The sequence below is a fragment of the Belonocnema kinseyi genome, chromosome 8 (assembly GCF_010883055.1).
Source record: "Belonocnema kinseyi isolate 2016_QV_RU_SX_M_011 chromosome 8, B_treatae_v1, whole genome shotgun sequence".
Lineage (NCBI taxonomy): Eukaryota > Metazoa > Arthropoda > Insecta > Hymenoptera > Cynipidae > Belonocnema > Belonocnema kinseyi.
Genome location: NC_046664.1, coordinates 28,875,159 through 28,902,876, shown reverse-complemented (window position 1 = coordinate 28,902,876; position 27,718 = coordinate 28,875,159). Strand labels below are relative to the sequence as shown.

Genomic DNA, 27,718 nt, shown 5'->3' with positions numbered 1-27,718 from the left:
CCTAGGCGTAGGCCGTAGAGGACGCCCTAAGGATCTATACGATGCTCTTCAATATTTTCCACGTGTTCACACTTTATACGTAAAGGTTCAGATTAAAATGGCAATCATCGAAAACATGACGCGATATTTCGATGCGAATGTTGGCAGTACTGCTCATATTTCAGTTCTGCCAAAATCGCCAAGGGGCAAAACTCGTAACCTTTACTACTTTTATTTCTTGGAAAATAAATTGCTGGTAAATGTAACTAATTTATTTGTTGTGACTACAATTACTATCCTTACTAATGTAACCTTCATAGGAGGACTAACGGCGACTTGTTGCCGTACAAAACTGGTTAGTTACTGTTACCATCGAAGTAGTTGTTGTAGCTTATACCAACTCTACTAATAAGGAGCTTCTTGTCGCAACTAACCATTTTTTTCAGTGAAGAAGAAGCTGACAGATGTCAGGGCAACTTTTAAAACCTTGCAGAATAAATAAAAAATGCAGAAAAAATTTGAATAATTTTTAGAAAACAGAAGGCTTAGAAGGTCTGACAAAATAAAAAAACAAGAAGAATTTTCCTTATATTCGTGTGGAAGTTTTAAATAATTTTTTATTGTGAACAATGAAGTATAAGAGAAAATTGAAAAAGGTTTTTAAACGTAAAAAACGATTTTAGAAAATTTCTAAAAATAGTTTAGAAGATTTTAAAGCAAAATGTTTCAATATGGTAAGATTAAAAAATAAAAACAAACAAAAATCGGGTAAATTCAAGAAATATTTAGTAGAACTGAAAATAATTTTGAATTTTTTCAAGAAAATAAACAAATTTTCTTAAAATTGCTGGGAAAATTTAGAAGAGAGTAAGGTAATTTTTTTAATTTGGAAACATACAAATGTTAAAATATTTCAGCTTCGTTTCAAAGTCTAATTGATTGAAAAATATCACATTTAAGAGTTGGTGATTTCATTGTAATAGAAAAAAATATTTAAGAATTTATCATATTCTTTGTTTGTCATATATAGATATAATAATTATATTTATCATATAGTAGCATTATATTGTAAAGAGGCAATATAGAAAAAATTAGCTCTTCATCACTATATTTTAAAGTGTTTGAATATCCGGGCCTAATACAAAATAACAAAAGAAAGAATAACTAAATCATACATTAGCAACAACAAAAAATTGCCGTATTATAAAATAAACGAACTGTTAAACTCTCATAAATATTTCTATTTCTGTAATTTAACTGTGACAGAATATAAAATTTTCGAAAATAATTAATAAATTATTAATTGATGATTCATTAAATTGTTTGCCTTATTTATAATTCTATTAATTACTTATAAATTAATAATCAAGTAACTATGTTGCAAAATTTTAAATTTCGGCAATTAAAACATTTGTCGGGAACTTGATAATTCGTTTATTTTAAAAGTCGGTCTTGAAGTCGATGAATTTTAGTGTTGGATATATTGAAATTTGGGATTTTATTTTTTGTTAATTAAAAAACTTGTTATTTGAAATTTGGAAATTATTCCAAATTTTATTTTTATTTTTTTATCAATCTTTATAATTTCTAAATATCTATGTAATTTTTTTAAATTTGAATTATGTCAATTTTGCCGCTTTTTCCTATATTAAAGAAAATAATACGTAAGTAAATAAGTCTCATTTAGTACTTGACTCTACACTATGAAGAAAAAATGACTTTAAAGTGTTTTTCGTATTTATTTTGTAATTTTTATGCAATTTTCCTATGGTACATAATGGTTTTGTAGAACAAAGTTAGTACTAGCGCCGCCGCATGGCCGTTTTCAACTCTCGTAACACATTTTTTGTATTGGGCAGTATAGTGGAAGCACCCCCCTGAACTAAAGAGATCTATTGAATTTGCATAAACAGGTCACTTTCTCCAAAGATATTATAAGCATAGATGCGGCACGGGAGGTCGGAGTGGGAGAACGATATATATATCTAACTACATTTTTGCATGCCTCGAGGTGCTGCCCTCTTCAACTTTTCGATGTTTCTATGGCAACCGCGTCCTTTGCCTACGTCTACGGGAGGGGTGGGGCTAAGGCGATAGCCAAACCGAAAGTGTCGGTGATTTTCTGTTTCTCGATTCTCGCGCTTGCCTTCGCTAGCCATATCTATAGCTGACTCGTGGCTGTCCATGCACGCCGAAAATATTAAAATTAATGAGGGCCTAAAATTATTATATTTATTATTACGTTAAAATTAATTAATTTCTTTTACGGTTTTTGTTTAAAAAGGGACATTTTCGAGATAGTAAATAAATTTAAAAAGTAAATAAATTTTAAATTATTCAGAATTTAGTTAAATGAAAAAGTTAAATTAATTCCTCGTCTCGTTTCTTTTAAAAGAAAAATTTTCGAAATACTATATAAATAAGTTTCAAAAAATTCTTGTCATATTTTAGAATTGTTGCGAAATTTCAAACATTACTTAAAAAAATATAATTTTTACAAAAATAGTGAATTGAAGGTTCGAATACTTCACTGTATAAATTTATCCTACATGTATTTTTAAATCCTAAAATATTATATTATTTTTTCGCATAATTCAGGTATAACTGAAGTAATATTTACACTTCTCTGTAGTGTCGAATTGACAATTTACATTTAATTCCATGGAAAAATTTAAGGTTTTCACTGCTCATTTAATTATTTATCAAAATTATATTAAAATTCTGTTTTTTGTTTGTTTTTGTTTCTTGATTATTTGAAACGTATAATCTTTTTCCTTATAATTTGTTTAATTACAAAAACCAGTTACTAGACTATGCCTTTCACATTAAAATTTAATTTTAGAAGGTTGGGGGCAGTTAATCACTTGCAATTGCTCATCAGAATTCACAACTTCAAAGAAATCCAAAGAGTTTATAAAAATAATTCAAAGAATCGAAGAGTCCAAAAAAATTCTAAAGAAATATAAGGCGTTTAGGGGTGCATCTCAGCAACTGAGGCTATTACAAAAAAATGAAAAAGGAAAGAATTCCAAAGAATTAAAATAATTCAATAATTTTTTGCGAGCCAGGAAATGACCAGAAATTTGTTTCCTTGATTAAAACGGCCACCTGGATTTCTCAGTATTTAAAAAAATTATTATATTCATTGGCGTTTTCCTGTAAAAATAGTTATACTTTTTCGCAATTGTAAAACAATTCCCACCAAGGATTGAAAAAAATTTTGATTTTATTTATATCTTCAAGTGAATTTTTTTTTAAGTTTGCAATAACAAAGAAAAATGATCCAACTAGGGGTTTTAAGGGTTTAAAAATCGTGATTTATTATTTAATGAATTTGCAACAAAGAAGATTAATTTTCTTACCAAAAAAGACGAATTTTTAACAAATTCCATGAATTTTCAACTAAATATTTGAATTTTCAACTTATAAAGGATCCATTTCTAATCAAGAATAGACATGTTGTAATTTTCAAGGCAAGTAATTTTTAACATAAAAAACCAAATTGTCAACAAAAAAAGTTCAATGTTAAGCCAAAGAGGTAAATCTTGCAGAAATATGATTTTTAAAAAACTAGATTTAACAAACATGAAAAAAACACGGAAAAGTTCATTAACAAACGAATCCTACTTTAATTTTCTACCATATTGTTAAATCATTAATCAAAATATACTAATTTAGAACTTAACAATTGCATTTTTAATAAAAAGACGATGTAAAAAAATCAAGAAAATTAATTTTCGACCAAAAAGATGAATTTTCAACAAAACAAAAGAATGTTCTAAAAAAGAATTAAATTTTAAACTTATAAAGTCTAAATCTCCAGCAAAAATGTAAAATTGCAAATTTTCAGATAAAAAATTAATTTTGAACAAAACAAAAAACCCAAAATGTCAAGAAAATTGTTACATGTTAAAAAAAGATTAATTTTCAACTAAATCGAGAAATTAAATTTGCAACAAAAGAGTCAAACCCAAAGATCAAGGGGAGTCCAAAAATATGAATCTTTAATGATAAAGTTCAACTTTTAACCAAGTCGTTTAATTTTCAATTAAAGAAGATAAATTGCGAAAAAAATAGTTAAATTTTTAAAGAAAGAAATGAATTTTCCAGCATTGTATTAATGATCTATCAAAATAAGACGAACTTTCAACAAAATATATTAATTTTTAAGAAAATTTTTGAATTTTAAAGCCGGGAGGAGCAATTTTAAACCAGAAAACATTAATTTTTAATAAAAATATCAATTTAAATCAAAAATGAAATGTTTACGTTAGTTAAAAAAAAATTCTTATTAAAAAAAAACGATTTTTCAACATAATAGTTACATTTTTAATGAAAGAGTTCAGCCTAAAAATGACTTTTTATCCGTAGAAGATTAATTTTCTAAAAATAGAATAGTTAAATTTTCGACCAAAGAGGTGAATCTAAAACCAAAAGAATAATTTTTTTACAAAGTAGTTCAACTTTTAACCAAGCTTCTGAATTCCTAACGAAACAAGATGACTTTTTAACAAAATTGTTGCATTTTTTACAGAATAATAAAATTTTCAACTGAATACTAGAATTTTTAACCAAACGAGTTGAATTCTGAACCACAAATATAATAGTCAAGTTCTACCAAAAAGGATTTAAGCGAATAAACGAGAAAAGGGGGTTTCTTAAAAACAGACAAAAAAAGAACAATTCTTTAAAAGTTAATAATAAGGAAACATACCCCCCATGCAAATGGTAATGCAGTTTACTGACGACCCCTTAAAGTTTCGATTAAAGTCCGAAAAGAAAGGACGAGTTAGTTAACAGCCATTTTGGAAAAAAATACAAATTTTGGGACCATTTTCTTATACTTCAAATTTTTATTTACGGCTATTAATAGTACTCGGAAGGACAAACAATTTATCCTCATTACTTTTTTTTATAGAAAAAAATTCTGAGTTATAGCATTTCCAAAATTTTTAATATTAATGGAAAATCAAAATTATAAGCCAAACAACGTGCAATATGAAAAAAAGTAAAGGAAAACATTGCTTTTTAAAAGCCCTGCAAGATTATCATACAAACTTTTTGGATTTTCTTGTAAAATTGAAAATTCTAATGTTTATTGCACAGAAAATAATGAGATATGAAAAATCCCATTTTGTGGTCAAACTATGCAGGATAAGAAAGAAGATGAATCAACAAGAATTGTGATCTCAAAAAAGATCTACAAATTCGTTAATAATCATGTCTTGATAGGAGGCGTACCTTTTTTTTTATTCGCGAAAAAATAACATTGAGAAGATAAAAAAAAACGTCGTGAAAAAATGATACAAGTTACGAAAAAAAAATTATTTAACAAAAATTATTTACCCGAAAAAGAGCTCCAAATTTGTTATGAATTATTTTTTGACATGACACGTAGTTTTGGTATTGATCATAAAAATGGTATTAAAAAAAATGAAAAATTTGGGGAAAAACAACAAAAGCTACAAAAACAAATTGATAGAAAAAAGTTATTCGCCCAAGAAGGTGATACAAATTTGTATTCATTTATTACATTCTTATTATTTATGATGGAGAAAGTATTGGAATTGCCCGAAATTTGACGCCATAACATTCAAATTTTGAACCAAATGACGCAAAATACGACAAAAAGTCTCAAAGAGAAATGATAGGTTTTGAAAAATCCTACAAAATTTCTTTAAATCACTTTCCAATAGGAATCCTAATTTTGTTTTATCGTAAGTAATATATGCAGATAATCGAAAATTCCAATATTACGCTAAAAGACGCAAGATACGTAAAAAATCTGACAGAAGACTTGTAGGATATTTTTCTTTATACATGTATAAAAAATAATATGAAAACCAAAATCCTATTATTAGCATCACAACGCGAGATAGAGAAAAATGTCTAAAAAATGATTGTATTTTTTAAGTTTATTTTGAGGTGGCAGAGAAAATATAAATTTACAACTGTCTGTCAAAAAACGAGTGCTTAGCGTGAGTGTCACGATAATATTGTGTACCTCACAGAGCTTTGAGAAATTTAATCTTTAACTATACTTATTTGAGAAATAAATTTATAATATGAACACGCATTCAAATACTGCGATCTAAAGAGATGTTTTTGATAAAGTTTCATTCAAGCATTCTAAATGTAAAGAATAAATATCTGAGCGGGAATCGCGGGAATCAAAAGACGCGCGCCCCAGGCGCGCTCAAACTTGCGAGCCACGGGCTCAGCGCCCGATAAGAATATGCCCGCGACAATAAATAGTTCATTTACGGATAATTTTATTACAAATTAACAATTAAGAGATAAATGTGTTTGAAACTTTCCAATAATTTCTGACCTTTCAGTTCAAATTGAGAAATGTTAGGCAAAATATTTATTTATTCTGATCAACCACTCGAGTAAAATTCAAATGCATGGGGGGATCGAGCAATTTTCGACGGGAGCGTCTACAATTAGTTCCTCGAACTATACACGTGCCGTATCTTGGGTTATAATATCTTTGATTTTCTATAGTTTAAAATAATAAAATAATTTTGAAATCCCCAATAAAATACTTTGCAATAGTGTATGTTTCATAAATAATGCGTCTTTAAAAGCTTAAAAGTATTGTGATGTGAGACAAAAATAGGTTATGTATGGCAATTAACGATAAGTAAAAAAGTTAGAAGGTCAAAAAACCATGCAAAAGCAGATCAGAATTCCATATTTCTTTGTCATATTTAGAAATATATATTTTTTTAATTGTTCAGTTTAATAGTTTAATTTAGTTTAATATGTATGGTACATACTTGACATGACTTGTTTTCCGATGTTACTCTGTAACATTTCACTTTAGGTTATGTCAATTATTCTTTCTGTGGCTTCAGTAGTGTGTAAACTTGTGACCCTTGTGACGTAAAGATAACGATTAGGTTTGGATTTACAATAATCGTATCGGAACTTGGAGATAAAAAAATTTAATTTATGTTTAAAAAATAATGGAATAATTATTTAAATACAATTTTTATAAAAATCCGGAAAAGAAATAAGAGTTTTGTAATTCATCATGCCAACACTGAATCTCGAACAATTGCTGACACGAGTGACATGACATTCGAAATGATTTGCATAATTTTAATTTTGCGTGTAATTTTATTATATTCCAAACCCTGAATTATCCAGATTTTTCCGGAAAATTTCTTATTTTTATTGGAAACTAATATATTCGGGATAACAATTAAACTGTACTGTAGAAAATTCGTTTTTTTTCAGTCTGAAAATGAAAAAATTTGGTAGAAAATTCCAATAATTGGTCAGCATACAAATTCAAACTTTTTTTGGGAAAATTCAGCTGATTGGTTCAAAATGAACTTTTTTGATGAAAATTTAAATATTCGGGTTGAAAATTCAACTTTATTGGCGAAAAGTCGCCTTTAACCTTGAAAATGCAAGAGTTTGGAGGAAAAATCAACTAATTGGTCACAAATTTATATTTTGGCTGAAAATAAATTTGTTGCTGAAAATTCATACATCTGGTTTAAAAATTCAACTGTATTTACCAAAATTCGCCTTTTTAGCTTGAAAAATCAACAGTTCTGAAGAAAATTGAATTAATTGGTTGCAAATTAATATGTTCAGAATTAAATTTTTTTTCGAAACATTCATATATTTTGGTTTTATAAAAAATTCGTCCTTAACCTTGGAAATTTAACAGGTTGGAGGGAAATTCAACTATTTAGTTAAAATTTCAATGTTGCTGAAAATTCATCTATTTGGTTTAAATGAACTTTTTTGTTTAAAATTCATATATATGAGTTACAAATTCAACAGTGTGGTAGAAAATTCGTCTTTTCACCATAAAATATTAAAAATTTGGAGGAAAATTCAAATAATTAATTACAAATCAATTTTTTGTTGAAAATTCATATATTCGGGTTAAAAATTCAACTTTAATGACAAAAATTCGTCTTTAAGCTTCAAAATTCAACAGTTTGGAGGAAAATTGAATTAATCGGTTGAAAATTTAATTATTTGCTAGAAATTCATCTATTTGGTTGACAATTAACTTTTTGTTGCAAATTAATATATTTTGGTTAAAAAAGAGGAAATAATTTTTTTTTCATAAATTTTCATATATATATTGGTTGAAAATGTCACTTTTTAGGTTCAAAATTAAAAAATTTGGAGAAAAATTCAAATAATTAGTTGCAAATTAATTTGTTCGCTGAAAATTCATCTATTTCGTTGAAAATTAACTTTTTTGTTGAAAATTCATCTATTTGGTTGAATTTTATTTTTGTTTGTTTTAAATTCATATATGTATTCTGGTTAAAAAATGTAGCTGTATTATAGAAATATCGTTTTTTCACCATAAAAATTAAAAAATTTGGAGGAAAATTCAACTAATCAGTTACAAATTAATGTTTTTGATAAAAATAATCTTTTTTGATGAAAATTCAAACAGTCGGGTTAAAAATTCAACCTTATTGACACAAATTTGTTTTTAAGCTTGAAAATTCATCAGTTTAGTGGAAAATTGAATTAATTGGTTGAAAATTAAATTATTTGCTGAAAATTCATCTATTCGGTTAAAAATGAACTTTTTCTTGCAAATTAATATATTCTGGTTAAAAAAAGTGGAAATTAAAATTTTTTCGTAAAAAGTTATGGTTATTGGCAAAAAATTTCTGAGGAAATTTTTGAGGAAAATTCATAAAATTAGTTTAAAATTAATTTGTTCGCTTAAAAATTCATTTATTTCGTTAAAAGTTAACTTTTTTTTTAGATTCGTACAGTTGGGAAAAAAGTTTAACAATTTTGAGGAAAGTTCAACAATTTGGAGAAAATTTCACTAATTCGTTTCAAAAATAATGATTGGTTCAAAATGAACTTTTTTGCTGAAAATTCATCTATTTGGTTATATGTTAAGTTTTTTGTTGAAAATTCATGCATATATTCTGGTTAAAAAATTTAGCTGTATTATAGAAAATTCGTTTTTTAAGCATAAAAATTTAAAAATTTGGAGGAAAATTGAACTAATTATTCATGTTTTTGTTAAAAATGAACTTTTTAAAATGAAAATTCATATATTTGAGTTAAAAATTCAACTGTGTTGTAGAAAATACGTTTTTAAGTTTGACAAATCAACAATTTAGTAGCAAATTCATCTAATTGCTGAAAATTCTATTTCTTTGAAAATGAACTTTTTTCCAAAAAATTCATTTGTTTGGTTAAAAATTATTCTTTAAGTTTAAAAAGTCAACAATGTTCATTTTTTGTTAAATTTTTGTATTCGTCAAAATACGCAAATTTGTTAATTTTCTAATTCAACTAATTGGTTGAAAATTAACGTTCTTATAGAAAATTCATCTATTTGGTTAAAAATTAATTTTTTGTTCTAAATTTATATATTAAGGTTAAAAAAAAGGTGAAATTGAAAGTTTTTGATAAATATTCATATATTGGCGACAATTGGTCTTTTTATCTTGAAAATTAAAAAATTTGGAGACAAATACAACTAATCAGTTGCCAATTAAATTTTGTACTCAAAGTTCATCTATTTCGTTAAAAATGAACTTTTTTGCTGAAAATTCATTCACTCAGGTTAAAAATTGAACAGTTTTGAGGAAAATTGAACTATTTGGTTGCCATAATCAATTATTTTGATAAAACAATCAATTTTTGTTGAAAATTGATATATTTAGTCAAAAATCAACTTTTTTGTTGAAAATTAATATATTCGGGTAAAAATTCAACAATATTGCAGAACATGTGAAAATGCAATATTTGGGTAGAAAAGGAGTCTGTTTTGGGAACTGATTCAAATATTTGATAAAAAATGCATCTATTTGGTACAAAAATTAATTTTCTTGTTGAAAACGCATATATTCGGGTCAAAAATGCAACTTTATTGTAGAAAATTCATCTTCTTAGCTTAAAAAATATCATAGTTTGGTTGAAAATTAACTTTTTTGTTGAAAACTACCTTTTTTTGTGGAAAATTAATATATACCGGTTAAAAATGTAACTGTATTGTTAAAAATTCGTCTTTTTTAGCCTGAGAATTTCAACGATTTAGCACAAAAATAAACTAATTAATGGAAAATTAACTTTTTTGTTAAAATTTAATATATTCGGGTTGAAAATTTAACTCTAATTACAAAAATTCGATTTTTTTAGCTAGAGAATTCAACAGTCAGAAGGAAAATTTAACTAATTGGTTTCAAATTCATGTTTTCGTTAAAAATTAACTTTTGTTGTTGAAAATTCATGTCTCTAAGATTCAAATTTTACCAATTTGTTTATAAAAATCAACCAATTATCTGAAGAATAATTCTTTAGCTGAAAACTAACTTTTTTGTTGAAGATATATGTATTTGGTTAATTTTTGTTTTAATTCATATTTTCGGGTTGAAAAGCACTTTCTTTTTGTTAAAAGTTAATTTTTTCAATTTAAAAATTAATCTCTTTTAGTTGAAATTTCATGATTTTTGGTTATAAATATAACTTTTTGGTAGGAAATTAATATTTTTTGGTTGCGCATTTAACTATTTTGTAAAAAAATTGATCTAATTGGTTAAAAATTGAGTATTTTAAAAATTTATATATAAAAAAGTACAAAAAGCATCGATTTGGTTAGAAATTAACTTGTTTGTTAAAGATTCATATTTTTAGGTTAAAAATTCAACTGTTGGGTTGGAAATAAACCTGTTGATAATATTTATATTTTCGGGTTGAAAAGTCAACTTTTGGGTTGAAAATTCGTCTTCATGATTTAAAAATTCATCTCTTTTGGTGAAAATTTAATATTTTTTTGTTGAAATTTCAAATTTTCTGTGGAAAATTAATCTTTCTGATTTAAACGTAATCTCTTTTGGTAGAAATTTAATCTTTTTTTTTTGTTAAAAATGCATATTTTTGATAGAAAATTAATCTATTGCTGATTCGACTATGTTGTAGAAAAATAATATTTTCGAATTGAAAATTCATCTGTTTGACTGAAAATTAACTTTTTATTCAATATTTTTTTTAAGGTTAAAAATTCAAATTTTTTGTTGAAAATTCGTCTTTATGGTTTAAATAATTATTTATTCTGGTAGAAATTTAATAGTTTTTTGGGTTAAAAATGCATCTTTCTGTTAGAAAATTAATCTGTTTAGATTGCTGATTCAACTATATTGCAGAAAAATAATCTTTTCGGATTGAAAATTCAACGCTTTGATTGAAAATTAACTTTTTGTTCAATGTTTATATTTTCGGGTTAAAAGTTCAACTTGTTTGTTGAAAATTCATCTTTTCTGGTAGAAGTTTAATCTTTTTTATTGAAAATTTAACTTTTCTGTGGAAAATTAATCTTTCTGATTTAAAGATTCAACTTTTTTGTTGAATTTTCAACCAAAAGAGATTATCTTCAAATCGGAAAAAATATTTTTCCACAGAAAAGTTAAATTTTCAACAAAAAAGATTAAATTTCTACTAAAAGAGATGAATTTTCATCTTCTTTTGGTTAAAAATGCAAATTTTTTGTAGAAAACTTATATTCTTGGGTTGAAAAGTCAACTTTTGGGTTGAAAATGATTCTTTATGGTTTAAAAATTCATCTCTTTTGGTATAAATTTAATCTTATTGGTTGAAAATTCACCTTTATAGTTTAAAAATTCATCTCTTTTCGTAGAAATTTAATCTTTTTGTTGAAAATTTAAATTTTCTGTGGGAAATTAATCTTTCTAAAAAACTTTTGGTTGAAAATTTATCTTTTTTTTTTTTTTATTAAAATTCAACTATTTTGTAGAAAATTTAGATTTTCGGATTGAAAATTAAACTGTTGGGTTAAAAATTAACTTTTTGTTCAATATTTATATTTTCGGTTTGAAAAGTCAACTTTTGGTTTAAAAATTCGTCTTCATGGTTTAAAAATTCATCTCTTTCGGTGAAAATTAAATCTTTTTTTTTTTTTTTTGTTGAAATTTTAACTTTTCTGTGGAAAATTAATCTTTCCGATTTAAACATAATCTCTTTTGGTAGAAATTTAATCTTGTTTTTGGTTAAAAATGCATATTTTTGGTAGAAAATTAATTTGTTTACATTGCTGATTCGACTATATTGTAGAAAAATAATATTTTCGGATTAAAAATTCTACTGTTTAACTGAAAATTAACTTTTTGTTCAACATTTTTTTTTGGGTTAAAAATTCTACTTTTTTGTTGAAAATTCGTCTTTATGGTTTAAAAGTTTATTTCTTTTGGCAGAAATTTAATTTTTTTTGTTTTTTAAAAATGCAACTATGTGGTAGAAAATTCATATTTTCGGATTCAAAATTCGACTGTTTGATTGAAAATAAGTCTTTTTGATTTAAATATAATCTCTTTTGTTTAAAAATTCATCGTTTTTTGGTTAAAATGCAACTATTTTGTAAAAAACGTAAATTTTTGTGTTGAAAATTCAACTTTTTTGTTGAAAATTCATCTTTATGGTTTAAAAATTCATATCTTTTGGTAGAAATTTAATCTTTTTTGTTGAAAATTTAATTTTCCCGTGGAAAATTAATCTTTTTGATTTAAAGGTAATCTCTTTAGGTAGAAAATGTATCTTTTTTGGTTAAAAATGCAAATATTTGGTAGAAAACTTAAATTTTCGGGTTGAAAATTCAACTTTTTTGTGGAAAATTCATCTTTATGGTTTAAAAATTCATCTTTTTGGTAGAAGTTTAATCTTTTTTATTGAAAATTTAACTTTTCTGTGGAAAATTAATTCTTCTGATTTAAAGATAATTCCTTTTGGTTGAAAATTCATCATTTTTTTTAAAAAATGACTAATTTTCGACAGAAAAGTTCAATTTTTAACAAAAAAGATTAAATTTCTACCAAAAGAGATAAATTTTCATCTTTTTTGGTTAAAAATGCAAGTATTTTGTAAAAAACTTATAATTTCGGGTTGAAAATTCACCTTTATGGTTTGAAAATTCACCTCTTTTGGTAGAAATTTAATCTGTTTTGTTGAAAATATAAATTTTCTGTGGAAAATTAAACTCTAAAAAACTTCTGATTGAAGATTTATCTTTTTTTTTGTTTAAAATTTAACTATTTTGTAGAAACTTAAAATATTTTGTAGATAATTTAGATTTTGGGATTGAAAATTAAACTGTTCGGTTAAAAATTAACTTTTTGTTCAATGTTTATATTTTCGGGTAGAAATGTCAACATTTGGGTTGAAAATTCGTCTTCATGGTTTAAAAATTCATCACTTTTGGTGGAAATTTAATCTTTTTTTTTGGTCAAAAATGCATATTTTTGGTAGAAAGTTAATCTGTGAAGATAGCTGATTCGACTATATTTTAGAAAAATAATATTTTCGGATTGAAAATTCAACTGTTTGACTGAAAATTAACTTTTTGTTCAATATTTATTTTTTTTATGATTAAAAATTCAAATTTTTTTGTTGAAAATTTGTCTTTATGGTTTAAAAATTTATTTCTTTTGGCAGAAATTAAATTTTTTTGGTTGTTAAAAATGCAACTCTTTGATAGAAAATTCATATTTTCGAATTCAAAATTCGACTGTTTGATTGAAAATTGACTGTTTGTTAAATATTTATATTTTCGGGTTAAAAATTTAACTTTTTTGTTGAAAATTTGTCTTCATGCTTTAAATATTCATTTCTTTTGGTAGAAATTAAATAGTTTTTTGGGTTAAGAACGCCTCTTTTTGGTAGAAAATCAACCTTTTTTTTGGTCAAAAATGCATCTTTTTGGCAGAAAATGAATCTGTTTAGATTGCTGATTCAACAATATTGCAAAAAAATAATATTTTCGGATTGAAAATTCGACGCTTTGATTGAAAATTAACTTTTTGTTCAATGTTTATATTTTCGGGTTAAAAGTTCAACTTTTTTGTTGAAAATTCATCTTTATGGTTTAAAAACTCATCTCTTTTGTTAGAAATTGCATCTTTTTTGTTGAAAATTCCATTTTGCTGTGAAAAATGATTCTTTCTGATTTAAAGATAATCTCTTTTGGCTGAAAATTCATAATCTTTTGGTTAAAAATTAAACCATTTTGGTAGAAAAATTATATTTTCGGATTGAAAATTCAACTGTTTAGTTAAAAATTAACTTTTTTTTTAATATTTATATTTTTGGGTTGGAAATTCAACTTTTTTATTCAAAATTCATCTTTATGGTTTAAAAATTCATATCTTTTGATAGGATTTTAATCTTTTTTGTTGAAAATTTAACTTTTTTATGGAAAATTAATCTTTGTGATTTAAAAATAATCTCTTTGGGTTGAAAATTCATCTTTTAATGGTTAAAAATTCAATTATTTTGTAGAACACTTACATTTTTGTTTTGAAAATTCGACTGTTTGATTGAAAATTAACTTTTTGTTCAATATTTATATTTTCGGGTTGAAACGTCAACTTTTGGGTTGAAAATTCATCTTTATGCTTTAAAAATTCATCTTTCTGATTAAAAAATTAAACTTTTTTTTGAAAATTCGTCTGTATGGTTTAAAATTTCCTCTTACTTGATAGAAATGTTACCTTTTTTGGTTAAAAGTACAACAATTTGTTTAAAATTCTTACTATTTGTTAGGAAATTAACCCTTTTGTTAAAAATTTAGTTTTTTTTTGGTTGAAAAATCGCATTTCCAGGTTAAAAATTCAACTGTATGTAGAAAATTCTTCCGTTTAATCATGAAATTTCAACAGTAAATTAGTAATAATAAAAACATAATTAACCATATAAATTTGAATAATAATTAAAACAATTTTTTATTCTATCTTCATACTTTAAATTTAGTCGATATTTAACATATTAATATTTTCAATAAAAGATATTTCTATTTCTTAGAAGAAATTTCGAAAATAATTTCCCCTAATTTTTAATACTTTCCTAATTAAATCAAAAGATTAATTTTAAATTACAAATCCTCAATTAAAGATTCAATCAAAAAATTTCCTATTAAATATAAAATTTCCTGTTTAGAAGACTCAAAAATGGAATTAATTTTTTTTTCTGCAAGAAGAGCCGCATAGGAACGAATTTCATACAAAAAAATAAGATTTATTACAAAAATGCGTAAAGAAAATCTTAATATACAATGAAAATGAGGAGTTTATAAACTAAATTTCATATAATATACCACTATCGCTTTCTAGGAGAACGCGAACGAGATCTTTTGTGCCTGTATTTGTCCCTTTTTGGTGAATTTCTAGACTCTCTCTCTCTCTCCCTTTCCTTTTTATGTTTTCTCTTGCTTTTGTGACTCGTTCGTTCAGAAGAACTATCACGCCTCTTACTTTTTTTCGTTTTCTTCGACTTTTTTCTCTTCTGCTCCTCCTCACTATCACTAGAATTTCTCCTTTTCCTCGATTTTTTTTCCGATTCAGAATCGTCCTCACTCGAATATCGCTTCTGTTTCTTCGACTTTTTTCGATCTCTCGATTCCCCCTCTCTTACTCGTTTGGCTCGATCATCCTCAATGTTTTCTTCAATTAAAATTTCTTCGGGGGCCGAACTTTTTCCCTTCTCCGCGATTTCTTTGAATGCATTATATTTCTTCGAGTCTAAAATTAATTAATGAGAATATTAAAAGCTGGGACATCGATGTGAATTAAATTTTATTCCAGCTGAAGGGACCTTTAAATAGATTCAATTTTTTAAATATGGAGAAACGTGAAAGTTTTTTTTTTAACTTAGGCTTTAAAATTCTTTTTTAAATATTAATTAAGGGGCCGTATTTTTTTTCTGAATCATTAATATTGAATCGGCAGCATTTTAATCTGGTAATATTTTTAACAAAGGATATTTTATAAACGGAATAAAACAGTATTTTAGATACTGATGTAAAAATTTCAAATCTATTAATTTATTTAAAACAAAAAGTTTCTAAATTTAAGAAATTTAAATTAGATTAAACTCCAAATAAAAAAGAGGAAAGAAAAATGAGAAGGCGGCCAACCGCATCCCCTTCCTTCCTTTTTTCGTATTCTTTTTATTTTTATTATCATCAAATTATAATAAAATAACATTCAAAATAAACATTCAATGAAAAAAGGTGAAATTTATACCGAAAAAAAGAATTTTAAAATCAAAAAGACGAATTTGAAACAAATAAAGATTTTTCACTCAAAAAAATAGAAAAAAAGTTTATATAAATTGTTGAAACTTCAAGCCAAAATGCGAATTTTATTTTTAAAAAATTGAATTTTCAAACCAAAATATGAGTTTTCAGCAAACAATTAATTTTCCACGAAACTGATGTATTTTACGCACCAAACATGAAATTTCAAACAAAGAAAATGATTTTTATTTACTAAAAAAAGCGAATTTTCAAATAAAAAAGATGAATATTAAAAAACTGTAAAAGTTAAATTTTCAGTTAAAAATTTAATTAAAAAAAAGGGTTTTCGACCAAACAGTTACATTTTTAACCAGACGTAAGCCTTCAATGAAAATAATAAATTTTTTTAACAATGGAAAAAATTAATTTTCATCGAAAAAAGACGTATTTTTAACAAACTACATGATTTTTCAACAAACTAGTTCAATTTTGAAACACGTAGATGAATCTTCAATCAGAAAAAAAGGAATTTTTAACCAAATAATTCAATTTTCAGCTAAGTAGTTCAATTTTTAGACAAAAAAGATAAATTTTCAACAAAAAATGGTACAGTGAAATTTCCAGATAAAAAAAATTGTTAAAAATAAATAATAATAATTTAAATTAAATAAATTAAAATAATTTAAATTAAATAAAAACAATTTTCTTTAAAAGATTAGTTTTTTGGTTAGTATTTTTGTGTCGAAAAGTCAATTTAAATCTTTTTGGATAAAAATTCAACTTACTTTTTTAATTTTGTCTTTTTAATTAAAAAATTAATCTCTTATAGGGAAATCTTCGTTTTTCTTTCACAAAAAAGCAACTCGTTGTTTGAAAATTTAGCGTATTGTTAACAATTCTTATTTTGAAAATTGAACCATTTATTAAATTTCAATTTTGTGTCGAATTAAAATTTTTAATTTAATTTAATTTTATAACCTAATTTTTATTTTTATTTAAGCAATTTAATTTAATTGGAATTTAAATAAAAATTTTTTTCTTAACTTTAACTTTTCTCAAGTATTTGAATTGACAATTAAAAAAGATTATTTTTTAACAAAATAGTTAAACTTTCCACCAACAAGATGAATTTTCAACTAAAAATATAAATCTTCAAGAAAAAAATGATTTTCTTGTAAAGAAATTCAACCAAATCTTTCTAAAAAAAATAGTTGAAAATTCTACAAAAACAGATGAATTTAAAAAAAAAATAAAAAAGAATAGTCAAGTTTTCGGTTAAAAAAGGTTTCAGTTGACTCTTCAGGAACAAAATGTGAATGTTTAGAGAATAAATAAGTTTCTACGAAAAAAATTGAATTTTGCATCGAAAAAGACTAATTTTTAACCAAAAAGGATGACTTTAAAAAAAATGGTTAAATTCTCTATCAAATAGTTGCATTTTTATCAAAAACAGATGAAATTTCTCTTAAAAAAGATAAGTTTTTATTAAAAAAAAATTTTAAGTAGTTGAATTTTCATCCAAAAAAGATTCCTGTTGGCTTTTCAACAAACCTGTTTTTTAAAACTGAATTTTCATCCAGAAAAGATTTCAGTTCCTTTTTCAACATTAAAATATGAAATTAAAACAAAATTGAAATTTGATAAATAGTTCAATTTTCAAAATAAGAATTGTTAACAATGCGCTAAATTTTCAAACAACCAGTTAAATTTTCTAGGAAATTGTTTAATTTTCAACAAAACGATTCAATTTTTCTAACTTTAAAAAAAAAGTTGAATTTGCAATCAAAATGGATATCTTAAAAAAAAATGTTGAAATTTTAACCAAAATGGCTTAAGATTCACCTCTTTGGTTGAAACTTGATTTATTTTTTAACGATTTTTTTATCTGGAAATTTCACTGTACCATTTTTTGTTGAAAATTTATCTTTTTTAGATAAATGTTGAACTATTTGGTGGAAAATCTACCTTTTCTAGTCAAAAATGCAACTTTTTTGTTGAAGAGTCATCTATTTTTGTCAAAAATTCAACTAATTTGTTGAAAGTGGAACTACTTTATAAAAAGTTAATTTATTTGCTTGAAAATTCATTTTTTTACTTAAAAATGAATCATCTTATTATCAGTTGAAAATTGATCTTTTTTAGTTCAAAATTCAACTATGTATTTGGATAAAAATCTACATTTATCGTTAAAAGTACAAAAATTTGATAAGAATTTTAATTATTTTATGAAAATGTAACTATTTTGTCATAAAGTAATTTTTTTTTCTCTAAAAATTGAACTACTTGGCTGAAAATTGAATGATTTGAATTCATTTTTTCTGATTGAAGATTCATCAAATTGTTTCAAAATTGAACTAGTTTGTTGGAAATTTATTTCATTTTTATAAAAATGATTTTTTTTTTAGTTAAAATTCAACTACCCTATTTTTGGTTGAAATTTGATATTTTTAGTTGAAAATGCAACTATTCGTTTGAACATTCATGTTGTTTGTTGAAAATTCGTTTTTTTTTATGAAAATTAAATTTTTTTGGTTAAAAACTAACTTTTTTCGTTCAAAATTCATCCTTTGTGGATTAAAAATTTAACTATTTGGTTTTGATTTAATCTGTTTTGGTCGAGGATTTAACTTTTTTATTGAACATTCGACTTTTTTGGTTGAATTCAATTGTTTTTTTATTTTGTATTTAAAGCTTTTTAGTTTAAATATCTACTATTACACGTTTTTTTTTAATATTTTATCTTTTTTGGTTTAAAATTAAACTACCTTTTTTTAAATGCATTAGTTTTTATTGAAAATTTAGCATTTTAGTTTCAAATTTATATTTTTGGGTTAATAATTGTATTTTTTTGGTGGAAAATTTCTCTTTTTGCTGCAAAAATTCAACAATCTGGCAGGAAATTAAACCATTTGGATGAAAATGACTTTTTGGTTAAAAATTCATTTTTTTGGTTAAAATTTAAACTATATTGTTAAAAATTAAACTAATTGGTAGAAAATTAACTGTTTAAAAAAAATCATATTTTATGGGTAAAAAATTAATCTACTTGCTAGAAAATTCATCTTTTTAGTTAAAAATTTAACTATTTTGATAAAAAATGCATGTTTTTGGGTTGAAAATTGAACTACTGTATTAAAATGTTTTCTTGTTTTTTTACTTTTAAGACGCATCTCTATGGCTGAAATTGTTTGGTTGGAAATTCTATTTTTAATTACAAATTTATCTATTCCATTTTCAAGTTAAAAGTTGATATTTTAAATTTAAAATTGCTCTTTTTTAGTTGAAAATTCAACTACTTAGTCACAATTTAGTCTTTTTTGGTAAAAATTTAATTTTCTTGGTTAGAAATTCATCCTTTTATTATGAAAAATCAACCTACTTGTTTGAAAATTAAACTATTTTTATGAAAATTTAACTAAATGGTAGAAAAATCATATTTTCTAGTTGAAAGGTAACTTTTTTGTAGACAATTCGTCTTTATGGTTTTAAAATTCAACAATTTTGTTTAAGAAATTGATTGAAAGTTCCATCTTTTTGGTAGAACATTAATTTTCTTAGTGGCAAATTCATCGTTTTAGTTGGAAATTTTATTATTTGGCTGAAAATTCACCTTCTTGGGTTGAAAACTTACATACTTCGCTGAAAGTTGAACTACTTTCTTTTAGTATTTTTTTATTTACTGAAGACTCATTTCTTTGACTGGAAATTTAAATATTTTGTTGAAAACTATTTTTTAAGTAAAAATATATTTATTCCATGTTGAGTTGAAAATTGTATATTTTTAATGTAAAATTACTAATGTTTAGATGAAAATCCAACTGTTTGATTAAAACTTCGTCTTTTTTTTTAAAAATTAATCTTCTTGGTTGAAAACCTATTTTAAAAACATTAAAAATGTAATGTTTTAGTTGTTCAATAATCTTTTTTGATTTAGGATTCAATTTTTTTAACTCTATTTTGATTAAATTAATCTTCTTGGCTGAAAATGCATCCTTTTTTTATTAAAAATGCAATTGTTTTGTTGTTAATTAATCTGTTTTGATTTAGTTTTTAATTTAATGTTTGATTTAATGTCTTTTTTTAAATTTTAAATTACTTGTAAACAAATTAATGTGTTTTTTGGCTGAAGATTAATAATTTTAGTTGAAAATTCCACTACCTGGTTCAAAATTCAACTATTTTTATGAAAATTTAACTATTTGGAGGAAAATGAACTTTTTTGTTGCAAAATTATATTTTCGGTTTAAAATTTTAACTTTTCAAAATAAATATATTTTTTTGGTCGAAAATTAAACGGAATTGTTGAAAATTCTTTTTTTTTTTAATTGAAAATTCATCTTGGATTCTAGAAAATAAACAAATCTTGATTGGTCAAAAACTTATCCTCCATGGTTGAAAATGAACTTTTTTGTTGAAAATTAATTTGTCTTCGAAAAAATTCGTCTTTTTGGGTGAAAAATTCATCATTTTTGGTAGAAAATCTTTCCAAGTAGAAAATTCAACTATTTTGTTGAAAATGCAATATTTTTCGACTTTAAATCTTAACATTAATTTTATTTAACAAAATTTATTCCCCTATTTTTATTGAAAATAGCCTGAAATTGGTTTATGGACGGACCCTAAAGAATAAAAGCAATAAATTGAAAAATGATTAATGAGAATGTGGTCTAATTAAAAGTCCCTAGAATATTTAATATTTCATTATAATACTAACTTAGCACTTTTGCGTTTTTATTATACTCATCCTTCGAAACAGGATGAACTATCGACTCATTAACTGAAATAATTTCTCCTCCAATTGCCAATTTGATCATTAATCGACCACCCTCGTCATCAAGTCCTGCGACTTGTCCATAATTGCCCATCTGCTTTCCGGTGATAATTTTTACAAAAGCCCCTTTCACAATTTTTAAATTCTCGTTCTCTGCCAATTTTGAAGCCGAAATTTGCTGCTGTATCTTTAACTTATCTGCACCTAATCCCATTCCTCGTGGCCTTAACTCTGGTATAACTGCTGCTACAACTCTGTAAAATATAATTTATTTAATTATTTTTTTATTCTTTTAGGAGGCGCACAGTGGGTGAAAAAAACGTCTGTGGCCAAATTGATTTTCAGAAGTGAAATCTAATGAAATTTCGCATCGAACTGTCATGGTACACTGGTGCGAATTCGCACCGTTGACGCCAAATATTTCCGAACACCACGGTTACAGGCCCAAGTCCAGTTAGTTACAGTTGCGTCGATCTCTCCGAGATAGAAGGACGAGAAAATCGAATTGGTGCAAATCAGCACCTGTGTACCTTTTACGCGTGGTTAAGTGTAGCGAGCTGGAATTTCTAAATATTTTCGTAAGTAAAGGAGTTTCGTTCGTTTGTTAAATGTGAGTATACTTATGTACATTTATTTGTTATTTATCGATTTTTCATGATAATTTCCAATAAGTTTTGCAAAAATGTGATTTTTTCCATCAGATGCATGGGAATGAAGTTGAATATAGTGTAAAGTAGCAAGAATCAATAGGCATCGAATGCCAAGAATGTCGCGAATAGTACGCATTTCTTGCTGAAAAAATTCGAGAGAAATTCTAAATAAAAAGATTTTCATGTAATTGTTGCATTACTTCCATTTCCCTTCCTCCATAACTGTAAATCATGTATTTGAAAATACCCCAACTTTGACCTACCGGGAAAAGAACTAGATTCCCGTTCTCGGCATAAACAAAACTCTTTCATGATTATGTGTTCCTTTAACTGAAAAATCCCCCAAAGTTTAATTAATTTGAATAAAATGCGAAGAAATGGCGAATTTTTTCCAAAAAAGTGATTTTTCAAAAACACCGCTTTATTTATAACAAATTATTATAAGGAAAACTAATGATTATCTAAATTTCTATCGAACCATTAGATTCAGCAGGAAATTTTACAAAAAAAATATGTGTTTGACATTTTTCTAGTCTCAATCTTCTTTTTTAAATTCGAATTTGAAAAGGCAAAAGCCAGATTCGCACCAGTGTACCTTTAGTAGGACCAGAAAGGAGTGTACTGTTTGAGGGTTAATACATTTTATTTTAATTGACCTTTTAAGTATACAAGTTTACAAAAAATGCTTTAATTCAATCAAAAATACCTACAAAACGGAAATCTACTATCCAAAAAACATGTCCAATAGCAATGCAAAGTTAAAAAATGTATTGAATTTGTTAACTTGATTAACAAATGCATTATTTGGCTATTTTTCAGAATTTAAACTTTTTTTGTGTGTAATCAACTATTAACAACACATTTTTAAAACTTTTTTGACAGTTCGATATCGATCCACTATTTTTATTTTTATTAACAATGTAGTAAACCAATTTTTCTCGGCTAATGCATTTGTAAATTAAATTGTTTTTTTTTGTGGAATATAATTAACATTACTTGGCATGGCAAGGAATTATTGCTAAGTATGTTAATTATATTCCACAAGAAAAAAAATTTTGTTTACAAATGCATTAGCTGAGAAAAATTTGTTTACTACATTGTTAATAAAAATAAAAATAATGGATCGTTATCGAACTATCAAATAAGTAAAAAAATATGTTATTAGCAGTTAGTCATTTACAGTTAATTGAATCGAAAAAATAAAGTTGTTATTCCAGAAATACCGAAATAGTGCATTTGTTAATTAAGGTAGTACAAATAATTCTTAATTTTTATTTATTAGATTTTATTAATTTAACTAGTTAGATAAACGTTTATTTTTCGGCCTGCTGGCCTTAAAAAATTGACTTGCTTACATTTCACTTTTTTTTACAGAATTTTCTTACAGCTATTTCTTAAAAATTACCATCCATCCACACCTTATAATTAATCCGCTTTTATATAAAGTGACGAATCGTCGCCAATCCCCGCGAAACAATTTTTATTCGCTTATTTGTTTAAAAAATATTCAATAAATTTTTGGAAATTTGCATTGCTATTAGTTTAAGAAAAAAATGAGTTTCAGCAAAAAAAAGGGATAAATTTTGAATAAAATAGCTCACTTTTCAACCATAGAAATGAATTTTTAATTAAAATAATCAATCTCCAATAAAAAAATTAATTTTCTATAAAAGAGTTTAGCTAAAAAAAAGCGAATTCATTTCTAATCTGAAAGATGAATTTCCAACTAGAAAAAAGAATTATTAAACAATGACATTAAATTAAAAAAAAAAAGAGATAAATTTGTATCCAAATTGTTAAATTTCGAACTAGAAAAGGTCAATTTTTAACTCAAAGCCGTCTTTTTCACAAATTCTATTAATAAAAAAAATTTTTTTGATTTTTAAATGAAAAATATCGATTTTAATTCGAATAGTTAAATCTTCAAACAAAAAATATAAAAACTCAACTTTAATACCTTATTTTTCAAACAAAAAAATGAATTTAAAAAAAAAGATGAATCTTCAATAACCTAAATTAATTTTCAATAAAAGAGTTTATTTTTCATCCAAGAAAATTAATTTCTAACCTGAAAGATGAATTTCCAACTAAAATTATGAACATTTAACTGGAATAGATGATTTTCAAACAACAACAAATAATTTTTAAACAAGGAAATTAACTTTTACAGAAATAAAACATTTTCTACCAGAAAGTCGATTTTCTACGAAAACAGTCGACCTTTTTTTTAACAAAATATGATAATTTCCAATGAAATAAATGAATTTTCAATTTAAAAAGACGACTTTACATCCAAATTGTCACATCCTGAACTAAAAAAGGACAATTTTCATTTTAAAATAGAATGATTAAATTTTCAGTAGAATAGTTAAATTTTTAGTTGAAAATTTTATTTTAAACAGAGTAGTATCATTTTTAAAAAGAGATGGATTTTTAATAAAAATGGCGAATCTTATATTAGAAAAATGGTCATTTTCGTTCAAAAATGTTGGCTTTAACCACCAATTTTTCTTTCTATAATTCAGAAATATCTGCTCTGTGAAATACTAATTTTACCTAAAAATTATATTTTGGAAAAAGGAACTTTTAAATTGTGACGAATTTTGACTTGGATCAGACTTTTTATAGTGAGTAATCACTTTTGTAAATTGAAAAAAATTATTAAAATAATGATAACTTGAATTTTGCAAAGATCAAAAGTAAATTCCCGACCACCCTGATAATTGGAATCGTAAAAAATATGCACTCAGTTATTAATTTTTTTTCATTTTAAACTAATTAAAAAAAAAAAAATTATTTCATAATTTTTAGAAAAAAATACCATAAACTGCAAAAATTGCAGGTCTCTAAGTCCCTTTGGGAAAACTATATGGACCAACGACTACTTTTTCAATGTTCATAGAGTACTTGTTTCATACTAAAAGGGTAACAAATTTAGGATAAAACAATTTAGGTTAAATTTAATTGGAAGACATTTTTCAGTGAAAAAAATCCATTGATTTCCGTAAAATTAAAATGAATTTTAAATACTTCAAATGAACTGAAAACAATTTAAAAATATTAAAAAACTTCATGGAATTCAGTGATTTTGAAATGTGCTTAGAAGAATTCAAGGGAATTCAAAATAATTTGATGAAATGCCTAAGAATTCAAGCTGAGGTTAAAAGACTGCAGGATCAATTAAATAGAAACTTTTAAAAATTAAAAAAATCTATTGAATTAAGTACAATCGTGTACATTAAAAAAAATTCAACAGAATTAAAAAGTATTTTTTAAAAAATCAGGGTTAATTTGATAAAAATTAAAGAGAATTTAAATTTGGCTTTTAGAGACTTCAAGATGAATTAATTTTAAAATTTCAGAAATCCATTGAATTGAGTGAATTTAGAAGAATTCAAAACGATTAAAAATAATTGAGGATAAATTAATGAGAATTCAGGAGAAATTCCAAATTAAATGCAAAAAATATTTGAAAACCTTTTGCGATTTTTTTAATTCCTTCCTTCTTGGGAATATATTCTTTGAAATCCATTAAAATTTCAAAATTCCTTAAAACTATTTAAATCTCTTGAAAATGCTTTTGAATCTTTTAAAATACTCTACAATTTTTCAGTCTTTAAAATCACTTCAAACTATTGAAATAAAAAAATTCTAGGAATCTTTGATGTCCTTTGAAATTTCTTCAAACTTTTTAAAGCTCGTGAAAATACCTGGGAATATTTTTAAATACCCTGAAATATTTTCTATCCTTCGAAATACTATTAAATTATTGAAAAAAATTAAAATGTTTTTTAACCTTTTAAAATAATCCAAAATCTGTTAAATTCTCTCAAATCTTTTGAAATCCCTTGCTTTATTTTAAAGCTCTTGTAAATGTTTAGGAATTTGAAAAAAATACATGAACATATTTCCAATCCTTTGATCATTTTATAAGTTGATCCTCAGTACAAGTTAAATAATAACTATTACAAAATTTTAAAAACGTCAATTGAATTAATTAGAATTGAGTTATTTTAGCAGAATTAAAGTGAATTAAGCAAATTAAAAATAACTCCAAATAATTTACAAGATTTCAGGATAAATTAATAAGAATTGAGGGTGAATTCCAAAAAATAATTTCAAATCTTTGAAACCCTATCTTTAAAATTTACTAAAATCCTTTCAAATTATTGAAATCAATAAAAAATTCTAGGACACTTTTGAAATTCCCTAAAACATTTAAAAATATTTTAAATCCTTTGAAATCCTAAAAAATATCTCGCTTCTAGTGAATACATTTTTTAAAATTCAATTAAAGATAAAATCCCGTGTTTTTCTATGATGATGTTCCCCGAAATTTTGGAAAAATTATTAAAATTAATTAAGAGCTACAAAAAACTTCGTCAATTTGGAAGATTTAAAAATGAAAGCGTTTGACTTTTGATTTTTAAAGAAATTGCAGTTTAAGCATTTTTATTTATACATCTTTATACGGATAATTATTAAAGTTTGAGAAATTAAATTGTAAATCTTTAAAATTATAACTTTTAGTTTTAAAAATGTACACGTTCAAAATTATACTAGTTTTAAAATGAAAAAAGTGTTCTTTTAGTGACTTACCTTTCAAATTTCATCAATTTCGAAGATTTATACAACTTCAGAACTGAAGAAATTTAAACTGCAAAATGTTGAATTTGAAGATTTTGAATTATAAATCTTCAAAAATGAAATTTTTAGTACTTAAAATGTACACTTTTAAAATTATACGAGTTTGAAGTTTTAAACTTAAAAATACTGTTATTTTAGTGACTTAAATTTCAAATTTCATCAATTTGGAAGATTTAAAAATGAAAACATTTTACTTTTGATTTTGAAAATAATTATAGTTAAAGGATTTTTCTTTATAAATCTTCATAATTCAAGCCATTTAAACCGCAAATAGTTGAAATTGCAGAATTTAAATGGCAAATCTTAAAAATTGTGTAACTTTGAATGGTGAATCTTTAAAAATAATATTTTTAGTTTTAAAAATTTACAATTTCAACATGATACAATTTTATGTTTCAAAATAAAAAATACTGTTATCTCAGGGACTTCAATTTCAAATTTAATCCATTTGAAAGAGTTAAAAATGAAAACTCTCGACTTTTGATTTTAAAAATAATCACAAATTGAATAATTTAAATTGTAAATCCTTACAAACAATATTTTTAGTTTTTAAAATTTACAATTTTAACATGATACAAAATTAAATTTTTTAAATTAAAAATACTGTTATCTTAGGGACTTAAATTTCAAATTTCATCAATTTGGGAGATGTAAAAATGAAAAACCCTTGACTTTAGATTTTCAAAATAATTACACTTAATGAATTTTTATTTATACATCTTCATAATTGAAAAAATATAAAAAGCAAATGGTTGAAATTGAATAATGTAAATTGTAAATTTTCAAAATTTTATAACTTTGAATTTTGTAAATCTTTAAAAATAATATTTTTAGATTTAAAAATTGAAACTTTTAAAATTATACAAATATTAAGTTTTAAAATTAAAAATACAGTTATTTTAGTGGCTTAAATTTCATCCCTTTGAAACATTTAAAAACGAAAACTCTTGACTTTTGATTTTAAAAATAATCACAGTTAAAGAATTTTTATTTCTACATCTTTATAATTCAAGACATTTAACCTGAAAATGGTTCAAATTGAATAATTTGAATGGTAAATCTTTAAGATTGTATAACATTAAATTGTAAATCTTTAAAAGTAATATTTTTGGTCTTAAAAATTTACAATTTTAAAATGATACAATTTTTAATTTTTAACTTAAAAATACTGTTATCTTAGGGACTAAAATTTCAAATTTCATCAATTTGCAAGATTTAAAAAAGAAAACTCTTAATTTTTGATTTTCAAATCACAGTTGAAGAGTTTTTATTTATATACATATTTATATAATTGAAGACATTCAAGCAGAAATGCACAAGTTTGTCGTGTCAATTAGCCCTTTTTTCGAAAAATTGGAATTTCAATTTTAAAGAAATAACTCGATATATTTCGATCTATACAAATTTTATTATAAAAAATTACATATATTCATAAAGAAAAAAAGAACAAAATTTCCACGCCTTAAACTCCATCCTCTTATTGGGAATGGTTAAACTGCCATGCGCCGCCTGGTGACAAAAATTCGAACTAGAAAGAATAGACACGATTTTAAAGATGTATTTTAGTTTATGCATAAGTGTCTTACCAATTTTTTTGGAGTTTAAAGTATTTATTGGATAATAAAAATATATAATATA

At 24.3% G+C, this 27,718-nt stretch overlaps 1 protein-coding gene across 2 annotated transcripts in view; it reads right to left on the bottom strand.

Annotated features, from left to right (window-relative positions):
• LOC117177872 (omega-amidase NIT2) overlaps window positions 1–27,718 on the bottom strand; it is a 96,735-nt gene that overhangs the window by 17,539 nt on the left and 51,478 nt on the right. Inside the window, exon 4 of one of the 2 annotated variants that reach the window (XM_033368914.1) lies at window positions 20,727–21,037. In XM_033368914.1, coding sequence (XP_033224805.1) covers window positions 20,727–21,037 — 311 coding nt within the window. Of the gene's footprint in view, window positions 1–6,761; window positions 7,035–20,726; window positions 21,038–27,718 lie in introns of those variants that run through there. The other variant, XM_033368913.1, reaches the window with a different exon arrangement.